Here is a 10,803-nt window from a genome sequence, read left to right on the forward strand (position 1 = left end):
CCTGCCGGCAGCGCCGGGCAACGCTCCAGTTCTGCAGGCGGGAGGGGCGAAGGCGTCGTCGTACTGCGGGGGGAGCGCAGCCCATGGGAGAACGGCTCCCCCCGGTCCCGCGATCCACGAATCCGGGTCCTCCCGACGGCTCCCGGTTCGGTTCCCTTGGACCCCATATACCCCCCGCCCCCATCGCAGCCCCGCTCCCCACCTGCCCCGCGCCGAACCGCGCCGCCATCGCAGCGTCCTCCGTCTCCCAGCAACCGCCCCCGTGGCGTCTCAGAGCGCCTCCTGGCGGCCAAAGGGGGGAAATGCAGGGAACGGCCGCGGCTCCGCGTTTGGGGTCGGAACGGTTCGGGCTTTGGGGTCGGTGTGTCGGGTTAGGGGTTAAGCATGGGGTCAGGGTTGGAGCCGGGTTGGAGGGCAGTGTGATGATTGGGGTCAATACCATCACTGGGCTCAACGTTGGGGTCATTCCATAATGATTTCTATTAAACAAATGCCATCCCCAACCCTCCCCCCCTCCCCATTTTGGGACCACGCAATGGGGCAGCGCTTCGTTCACTTTGGGTTTATTTCCTTTTTCCGATTTCTTTCCTTTATTTCTCTCTCTTTTTTGCCATTCCCAACTGCTGATCCCGGTGCCGACGGCGTTTCCAACGAACACCGAATTGCTGCGGCCAATCCTGGGGGGGCACCGGGCAGTGGGACGGATGGGGGGGACGACAAGAAATAAATAGTGCTGGAACAGCATGGAAATACAATAAAAAAACGGCCAAAAATCATAATAACAATAATAATTCAACCCCCAAAGCTTATGGCGAACCCAACGACGCGTTGTGGTTGAGGTGGGGAAGAGGTGAATTCTTGGCTTCGATTTTGCCACGGAGAACCCATGGAGTTGGGGCCGCGACCCCAAAAAGGGAACCGATGTGGGGTTACAGAGCGGGGCAGGCCACCTGGTGCCGGATGCCTTCGTTGCAGAGCAGGGCGGCCGCGCGCTCGTCGCCGTGTTGGCACTGCATGTAGCTGATGCCGTGGGGTGAGTAGGGGTGGGCGCAGACGTTGCAGGTGCGGGTCATGGTGCCGCCCGTGCTGCTCCTGAGAGGAGGGGGGAGGCACAAAGAGCCCCCCCGGGGGCAGACGTCAGAACCCAGGGGTGCCCAGAGGTGTTCATCGGTGCCGTGAGTGTTTGGTGGCTCCTATCGGTGCCATCAGCTCTTGGTTGGGTCCCATTGGTGGCACCGATGGATGCCATCAGGTCTTGGTTGGGTCCCATTGGTGGCAGCCATCGATGCCATGAGCACCTGGTGGCTCCTATCGGTGCCATCAGCTCTTGGTTGGACCCACCTGGTGGCACCCAGCAGTGCCATTAGCACTTGGTGGCACTTATCAGTGCCATCAGCTCTTGGTTGGATCCCATTGGTGGCAGCCATCGATGCCATGAGCACTTGGTGGCTCCTATTGGTGCCATCAGCTCTTGGTTGGACCCACCTGGTGGCACCCAGCAGTGCCATTAGCACTTGGTGGCACTTATCAGTGCCATCAGCTCTTGGTTGGATCCCATTGGTGGCACCAATGGATGCCATCAGCTCTTGGTTGGACCCACCTGGTGGCACCCAGCAGTGCCATTAGGACTTGGTGGCACCCATCAGTGCCATCAGCTCTTGGTTGGGTCCCATTGGTGGCAGCCATGGGTGCCATGAGTGCATGGTGGGACACATCGTCCCCCACCACTCCTCATCGGAGCTCGGTGGCCCCTCCAGCAGTTCCCGTTGGCACCACTTGGTGCCCATCAGTGCCCGTTGTCACCCATCACCTCCCAGCAGCTCCCAGCAGCACCCATTCCAGGCGGCACCCAGAGGTGACACGTGGTGGCCATACGTACAGTGGTGGCACACAGCGACACCCATTGGCCCCCAGTGGCACCCAGTGCTGCCCATGGGCTCAGTGCCCATTGGTGCCCACCCCACACCCCCATATATCCCCACAAATCCCCATATCCACGTTCCGTGTCCCCACGTCCCCATGCCCACACATGCTCACGTCCCCACGTCCCCACACATGTCCCTCACGTCCCCACGTCCCCACACATGTCCCTCACGTCCCCACGTCCCCACCTCCCCCTGCCCCTCACCTGCACTCGCTGCAGGTCCTCTGGCACTCCTTCCTGCGGTAGCGGCAGAGCAGAGCCCCGATGAGCAGCCCCAGGAGGCTGAGCAGCAGCAACGAGCCCAACACGGAGCCCACGATGACGCCCGCCTGGCGGCCACCTCCTATGGGGACAAACACAGCCCGTCACCGTCACCGTCACCCCACGGGGACCCCCACACCCCCCCGGTGACACTCACTCTGTGCAGGGCTGAGGCTGAGCTGACACGTGGCGTAGCCCACGCGGTTGGTGACCCGGCATTGGTAGACACCAGAGTGAGCCTCCGAAAGGCTGCGGATCAGGAGATCACCGGGAGCACGGCCTGAGGGGACAGGGGGTGAGCGTGGGGACACGCATGGGGACTTGGGGACATACAGGGGGACGTACATGGGGATATGGGGATACGGGGATATGAGGGCATAATACATAGGGACATGCATGGGGACATGGGGACATGCATGGGGACATGGGGGTAGGGGACATACATGGGGACATGGGGACACATGGGGACATGGGGACATAGATGGGGACATAGGGACATAGATGGGGACATGGGGGTATGGGGATACACATGAGGACATGGGAACATACATGGAGATATGAGGACATGCATGGGGACATGGGGACATACATGGGGATATGGGGGTATGGGGACACACATGGGGACATGGGGACACACATGGGGACATGGGGACATGGGGACATACATGGCGACATGAGGACATACATGGGGATATGGGGGTATGGGGACACACATGGGGACATGGGGACATACATGGGGACATGGGGTGCAGGGACATGGGGATATGGGGACAGGGGGACATGGGAGATGGGGACGTACAGGGGGACGAGGGTGCAGGGAAAAGGGGACATGGGGATATGGGGACACGGGGTGCTCGGGAACATGGAGACGTGGGGTGCAGGGAGATGGCGACAAAGGGACACAGAGGCAGAGGATGCAGGGATATGGAACACGGACACAGGGACACACGGACATGGGTGCAGACAGACATGGGGACACGCGGATGTGGGTGTGTGAGGACACATTGCCGATGCATTTGGGAGCACACAGACAGGAGCACACGTGGACACAGGTGGTCGTGAACATAGGAACACAGGTATGAGCACAGATATGGGCAGAGCACACGTGTGCATGGACATCCATGGATGTGGTTGTGTGTGGAGAAGGGAACCCATGGACAGGGGAACACACAGACATGGGAACACACGGACATGGGAACACACAGACATGGGGACACACAGACATGGGGACACACGAACCTGGGAACACATGGACACGGGAACACGCAAATATGGGCACCCACATCCATCCACAGCCATGGTGCACACAGACATGGGAATGCGTGGATGCACCCAGACCTGGGCACACGCGGACATGGGGACACACGGACATGGGGACACACGGACATGGGAACACACAAACATGGGAACACACGGACATGGGGACACACGGACATGGGAACACACGGACATGGGAACACACAGACATGGGAACACACAAACATGGGAACACACAGACATGGGGACACACGGACATGGGGACACACGGACATGGGAACACACAGACATGGGGACACACGGACATGGGAACACACGGACATGGGAACACACGGACATGGGGACACACAGACATGGGGACACACGGATGGGGACACTGCTGACACCCATGGACACGGAGCACACAGACACAGGGCTGAGCCCACAAGATGAGCGTGGCTGGGGGTGAATGCGGTCGTGGCTGCGCACAGAGACGAGCCCCACACCCCACACCCACCCCCCACCCCAGCCCCCCTCCCACCGGGGAGCCCCCAGTGCCCACCTTGGATGGTTCCTTGGGGCAGCCGTCCTCCTCCATAGCCATCTGCCAGCTTGGCCCATTGGTAGGCGAGCGGTGCGGCCCCTCCTCGGCTGTAGCAGCGCAGCAAAACGCTGCCGCCCTGCACCTGATCTCCTTCAATCCAGCACTGTGGGGTGGCCGGCTTCTCTGCGGGGCGAGGGGCAGCGTCACCACCAGGGGTGTGGGCACCACCGGGGCCATTGACACCACCGGGGACGCGGTCATCACAGGGGATGTGGTCACTACCGGGGGCATCGTCATCACCTGTGTCACCATCACCACCAGGGACAGGGTCACCACCGAGGTTGTGGTCACCACACGGGGCATTGTCACCACCACCGGGGCCACCGTCACCACTAGGGACATTGTCACAACCAGCAGGGACGTTGACTGTGGGCATTGTCACCGCCAGGGTCGTGGCTACCATTGGGGCCACCATCACCACCAGGGTCGTGGTCACTACCAGGGACATTGTCACCACCAGGGACATTGACACCCCTGTGGGCGCTGTCACCATCATGGTCACGGTCACCTCTGGGGCCACCATCACCACCAGGGTCATGGTCACCACCAGGGCCAATGTCACCACCAGGGACATTGAGACCCCTGTGGACGCTGTCACCACCATGGTCACAGTCTCCTTTCGGGCCACCATCACCACCGGGGTCACCATCCCCTCTAGAGTCACCACCACCACCATGGTCACCGTCACCACTTGGGACATTGACACCACCGGTGCCACAGCTCCCACAGTGGACGTGGTCACCAGCTGGGACGATGCCACCACCAGGGAGGGACACGGCCACCCCCAGGGCCACCATCACCACCAGAAACATTGACACTACCGTGGAGGGACGTTGGTGATGCCACCACATCGTGGCACCAACCAGCAGTGGGACGGGGGTCTCACCTTGCACGGTGACGATGACCTCGTGCACGGCCACGGTGTTCTTTTTGACACGGCACTGGTAGGTACCAGTGTCAGAGACCTGCAGGTCTGCCAGGCGGATGGAGGCGTCGTGCTGCCCGGGGTCGTTCTGCACGAAGGCCACACGGTCCTGCAGCCCCGAACCGCTGCCGTAGTTGACGTGGTGGTCGTGGTAAGAAAGGAACTGGATGGGGTGGAACGGGGTGTGAGGGTGGGCAGAGGGGGCTGCTGCTCCCTCCCTGCTCCTTGCGTGGTACTGCTGCATCCCCGGGTGTCCCTGCACCCTTCCTGCATCCTTCCTACTCCATCCCTCCTTTGTCCTGCCCCATATCTGCTCCTCCATCTTTCCTTGGCCATTCTTCCTTATCCCATTCTATCCCATCCTATCCCACAGCACCCTATCCTATCTTATCCATCCCATCCATCCCATCCTATCCCATCCCATCCCATCCCATCCATCCCATCCCATCCCATCCCATCCCATCCCATCCCATCCCATCCCATCCCATCCCATCCCATCCCATCCCTCCTGCCCCATCCCTCCTCCATCCCTCCCCATCCTTTCTCCATTCCCCCTCCATCCCCCCACCACCCCACAGGATGGGGCCATCTGAGTGACCCCACACCCAGTGCCCCACACTCACCACATTTTCGGGGCCGGTGCGCTCAGGTGTGATCTGGATCCACTCAATTCCCACACCCTGGGGACCGTTGTCCTCGGGCTCGAGGACGTAGGGACAGCCCAGCTTCACCGAGTCTCCCTTGGCCAAGTACAGCACCTCACGGCCTTTGCTGTTGATCCTTACAGCCAGGAGGAGAGCTGGGGGAAAGGGGCAACGTGTGAACACCCTGACCCTGTGCCCCACAGCAGCCTGACCCCATAACCCACCCCATCCCAACCATATAACCCACAGCACTCCAACCCTACAACCCACAGTACCCTGACCATATACAACATCCCATCCCAACCCTATAACCACAGCACTCCAACCCTACAACCCACAGTACCCTGACCCTACACCCATCCCAACCCTACACCCCACAGCCCCCTGCCCCACATCTCCAACCCTCTGGCCCGTGGCTCCCCATCCATCACATCCCAGCGGGATGGAGCACCCATCGCTGTCGACCCCGTTGGGGTCACCGTGGTCAGCTTGGGATTGCGGCACGTCCCGTGGGTGCCCACGGGGCAACGTCCCCTCCATCCGTCCTCGGTGACATCGGGCACCTACCTGGCATGAGCCCCAGCAGCAGGAGCTGCCCGGCGCCGTGCCGTGCCATCGCGCTGCGGTGCCGGCGCTGAGGAGGAGGAGGAGGAGGAGGAGGAGGAGAAGGAGTGCAGGTGGATGAAGGCTCCGAGGCGACGAAGCACCACCCGGCACCAGCAGCCCTTTTACATGCTGGGCCCGGGCGCTCCTCCCTGTGGGGCGGATGCCTTTGGGATGACTGAGTGGCTCCGAGCTGTGCGTGAGCGAAGCCGCCCTGCTCCACTCCCTACCCGGTAATTACGAGCTGCTGTGCCATGTGGGGTTGCATCCCATGGAGTGGGGCTGGGGGCTGTAATATGGGGGGCATTGGGCTGTTCCCGTGGGAGCCGTTCCCAGTAGCGGGGTGGGGATTTGGGGCTGCAGACCCCAACTGGGGGGGTTTCGCCCCGTGATGAGCAGCAGTGGGGCTGGTGGGGAAGGATCCAGCCGGGATCCGTCGGAAGGGTCTGAGGAGATGGTGGTGTTGCCCCACGCAGCCCTAAAAGGGTTTTGGTGTCGGAGAGGGACACGGCCGTAGGAGCTTAAAGGTGTGGTTGGACCACGGGCTTAATCCCCTAAAAATCCCTCCTCTAGTCCTGCCCCCTTGGCGTGGGGCACGGGGATGCTGGCAGCACAAGGGGACCACTGAGCCCACCCGGGTGACATCGGGTGATGTGGGGACGTGGTGGCAGCAGTGGATCAGGGGAGGTGGGGATGGAGGTGACCACGGATGGGCTGAGGACAGGAAAAAGCCAGCAGTGGCTGCTGGGGCCAGGGACGGCGCGGCGGGATGGAAGGGCTGGGGCCAGCGATGCCACGCAGTCAGCACGGATGGCTTGGGAACAGGGACGCCATACAGGTGACAAAGGCCACGCGGGGGGCTGCCCACCTCCCGGGACCCCCAGCAGCAGCACCCCGCAACCACCCCAGTGCCATTGGGGCCGTGGCACACAGGGCAGCTCCGGTCACTGCGCGGTGCCCTGCGGCACAGCTCGGCTCCGTCGGTGTTTTCCACCCCACTGCCCGATCCGGATGGGCAGCACCTCCCCGCCGGCCCCAAACGCTCCCCGGGGCCACAGCTGCTCCATTTACCGTCCCCACACTGAGCTCATCGCTGTCTTTAACCCTTGCTGGGAATAGAGGCACGTGTTGGGCAGCGTCTGTGATTTGGGGCCCCCGGGGCGGCACCGAGGGGACGGAACCCACTGTGGTGCAGCCGTGGTTTGGCGGCCCTGCATTCCTCGTGCGGGATGGGTGGGGACGGCACCATCCTCTCCATGCACTGCTGGTGGGAACCACACAGGACACGACGCCGCGTGGCCGAGGCGCTGACAGGGATGGAGGTGACACTCGGGGACGCCGAGCGCCCCGTAGAACTCGGGGTGACCCAAAAGCAGCCACGCAGCCTCGTGGCGCCCGGCCCCGCTGCCGCTCGGGGACACCCAGAGGGAAGGCAGCAGTTTGGGGATGCAGGAGGAGGTGGGATTCCCCCTCTGCCCACCCCACAGTTCCCCACGCCGTCTCCCTGCCCCGGGCAGTCTCGCCTTTCCAGGCTCTCCTTATTTTTCAGCTGCTCGGAGAATTAATCAGAGCCACTCCTACGGGATCCCGGCCCTCTGAAGCTGCCATTCCCTGTCCTGCTGTGGTTTGTTGTGGGTTTGGTTTTTTTTTTCGTTCCAAGGTTTGCATCACTCTCTGGACGCTTTGCTTTGTCCCTTCACAAGGCCACAGCCACAGGGCCTGGAGGTGACACGGCGCTGAGCCAGTGGTGCTCACAGGGCGGGTGCGGCAGTGGGGCAGTGACAGCACCGGGTTGGGCTCCAGCTGGGTCACAGGGACGCACCAGAGCCCCAGGAATAGGGCAGGGGAGGCTCCTGTCTCCAGCAGGCAGGGAGACGGGCAGGGGGCTGTTCCTAATGCTAATCCCAACCCCTATCCTACCCTAACCCAACCCTGACCCTAACCGGAACCACAACCCCAAACCTTATCCAACCCTGACCCTAACCCCGACCTCAATTCTAACCCTAACCCTAACCCTAACCCAACCCTAACCCTAACCCCGACCTCAATTCTAACCCTAACCCTAACCTTAACCCTAACCCTAACCCCAATTCTAACCCTAACCCTAACCCTAACCAGAACCACAGCCCCAAACCTTATCCAACCCTAACCCTAACCCCGACCTCAATTCTAACCCTAACCCTAACCCTAACCCAACCCTGACCCTAACCAGAACCACAGCCAGAAACCTTAGCCAACCCTGATCCTAACCCCGACCTCAATTCTAACCCTAACCCTAACCCTAACCCTAACCCTAACCCTAACCCTAACCAACTCCAACCCAACCTTAACCATAACCTCAAACCCAACCCCAACCATAACCCCAACCCAACCCTGTTCCTAACCATAACCCCCAACCCCAACCCGACCCTGTTCCTAACCATAACCCCAACCCCAACCCGACCCTAACCCCGACCCCAATTCTAACTTACCCCTAACTCTAACTCCAACCCAACACTAACGGTAAGCATAACCCTAAACCCAACCCCAACACCAACCCCGACCCCAATTCTAACTTACCCCTAACTCTAACTCCAACCCAACACTAACGGTAAGCATAACCCTAAACCCAACCCCAACACCAACCCCGACCCCAACCCCAGCCCTTACCCAACCCCAATTCTAACCCTAACTCTAACACTAACTCCAACCAACCCCAACCCTCACCCCGACCCCAACCCCAACCCCGACCTGTAGGTGGGAAGCAAGAGAAGGACAGGAGATGCTGCCTGCTCCATAAACATCTCTGTTTGTAGACAACTCTGCCTAAGAAAGCCGAAACTCCCGAGCTGCTGCCTTCTGCCCCGTGTGGGGCTGAGCCCCGCTCCGTGCCCACCGCTCCACCTGGGCACAGTACTTCTCCGGGATGCCAGCAGCTCTGCAAAGAGAAGAAACCATCAGATGCCGATGCTTGGAGCGGGTTCTGTTTGAAGGAGACACCCAACGGGAAAGCCGGGATGGGATTTAGGGCTGCGGGCCCCACCTGAGCTCCTGGATCTTCTGCTGCTTGAGCTGGGCGATGCGTCGGCTGCGCTGCTGAGCTGCTTCCTGCAGCCTCTGGCTCTCCTCAAAGGCAGCCATGCGCTCCTGGGCCCTCAGCTGCTGCTGCTCCTTTATCTGACGTCGGATATCATCAGCGTGGGCCAACTGCAGGGCTGCCCTCCGAGCCTCCTCCGCCTTTTCCTTCTCTATCTGCTTCTGCTGGGCCCTGAGGGGGGAGAAGACCTCCAAGGTCGTCAAATCCAACCGTTAACCCGTCCTCGCTGCCCGTGGCATTGTGTAATGGTAGAATCGTCCAGGTTGGAATCATCAAGCTGACCCCTCCCCAGCATCCCTGATGTCGGAATCACAGAATCGTGGAGCTGTTGGGGTTGGAAAAGACCTTCAGGATCTTCAACCGCCAACCCTCCCTGCTGTGCCCACTGACAGAGTCATTAAAGTCAGGAAAGGCCTCCAAGGTCGCCGCATTGACCCACCCCCACTGTGTCTGCCAAAATAATCACAGAAATGGGGAATCACGAAGGTTGAAAAAGACCTTGAAGACCCCCAAGCCAACCCCAGCCCATCCCCACCATTCCCATCAAGCACGATCCTAAACAGAAGCACAGAACCACGAAGGTTGAAGACCTCCAAGACCCTCAAGTCCAGGCCCAACTCATTCCCACTCACAGAACCACGAGGGCTGCAGAAGACCTCCGAGACCCCCAAGCCCAACCCCAGCCCATCCCCACCATTCCCACTCAGAACCACAAGGCTCAGACGACCTCCGAGACTCCCCAGGCCCAACGCCAACCCACACCCACCAGGACCACCGACCACACCTCCACCTTTCTGAACACCTCCGTGCACGGTGACTCCATCCCCACCCCGGGCAGCCCATAGTGATGGACCCCCACCCTTTCAGAGCAGACATTTTCCCACCTCCCACCCCACCACGCCATCACACTGAGCTCAGCACAGATCCCAGCTCACCGGAGGATGCGTTCGAAGTCGTGCCGGTCCCTCATCACCTGCACGGCCATGCAGTGCTCCTTCTCAGCAATCTGTTGGCTCCGGCCCCGCCGCAGCTGCTCCTCCATCTCAGCCTTCCTCCGTGCTGCCTCCTTCTCCTTCCTCCTCCATTCCCGCTCGGCCGCCTCCTGGCTGCGTTTGGCCCTCAGTGCGTCCTACCCACAGGGACAGAAGGGGATGGCAGTGAGGCTGGAAGGTTGAGGAGGAATGGTTTTCATGGCTGCGCTCCTTGCTTCGTGATGGCAGATCTGCCAGCCCTCACAGAATCACAGAACGGTTTGGGTTGGGACCTCAAGGATCACGAAGCTCCAACCCCACACCGCGTGCAGGGCCACCAACCTCCACGTCTCACAGCAGCCCAGGCTGCCCAGGGCCCCATCCTTGCTGCCCTCGAACACCTCCAGGGATGGACGGGGATCCACAGCCTCTCTGGGCAGCTGTTCCAGCACCTCCCCGCTCTCCCAGCAAACAACTTCCCCCTGACAGCCAGCTGAAAGCTGCCCTCCCTCCACTTCCAGCCATTCCCCTCGTCCTGCTCTCATCTCCCCTTCCCAAG

At 61.0% G+C, this 10,803-nt stretch overlaps 2 protein-coding genes across 2 annotated transcripts in view; both read right to left on the minus strand.

Annotated features, from left to right (window-relative positions):
* Nucleotides 1–6,210, minus strand: VSIG8 (V-set and immunoglobulin domain containing 8). The gene is made up of 8 exons (XM_019623129.2): nucleotides 6,162–6,210; nucleotides 5,574–5,749; nucleotides 4,912–5,113; nucleotides 3,984–4,148; nucleotides 2,343–2,465; nucleotides 2,129–2,267; nucleotides 203–1,086; nucleotides 1–63 (listed from the first exon to the last, which is right to left on the minus strand). The coding sequence occupies exons 1-7, from the start codon at nucleotides 6,208–6,210 to the stop codon at nucleotides 930–932; spliced, it is 1,011 nt and encodes a 336-aa protein (XP_019478674.1). The 3' UTR covers nucleotides 1–63; nucleotides 203–929.
* A 2,727-nt stretch (nucleotides 6,211–8,937) lies between these two features.
* Nucleotides 8,938–10,803, minus strand: part of CFAP45 (cilia and flagella associated protein 45) — a 6,904-nt gene continuing 5,038 nt past the window's right edge. The window contains exons 9-11 of the mRNA XM_031556914.1: nucleotides 10,209–10,402; nucleotides 9,220–9,444; nucleotides 8,938–9,114 (exon numbers count right to left, since the gene is read on the minus strand). Of these exons, the coding sequence (XP_031412774.1) occupies nucleotides 9,003–9,114; nucleotides 9,220–9,444; nucleotides 10,209–10,402 (531 nt within the window). The 3' untranslated portion in view covers nucleotides 8,938–9,002. The remainder of the gene's footprint in view (nucleotides 9,115–9,219; nucleotides 9,445–10,208; nucleotides 10,403–10,803) is intronic.

This window comes from Meleagris gallopavo, chromosome 27 (assembly GCF_000146605.3).
Source record: "Meleagris gallopavo isolate NT-WF06-2002-E0010 breed Aviagen turkey brand Nicholas breeding stock chromosome 27, Turkey_5.1, whole genome shotgun sequence".
NCBI lineage: Eukaryota > Metazoa > Chordata > Aves > Galliformes > Phasianidae > Meleagris > Meleagris gallopavo.

Coding starts and splice junctions, on each gene's coding strand:
- VSIG8 (XM_019623129.2), bottom strand. CDS start 6,210: ATGGCACGGCACGGCGCCGGGCAGCTCCTGCTGCTGGGGCTCATGCCA. Junction 4,149..4,911: donor GGTCATCGTCACCGTGCAAG/GTGAGACCCCCG, acceptor CTCGCCCCGCAG/AGAAGCCGGCCACCCCACAG. Junction 1,087..2,128: donor AGGACCTGCAGCGAGTGCAG/GTGAGGGGCAGG, acceptor TCTCAGGAGCAG/CACGGGCGGCACCATGACCC.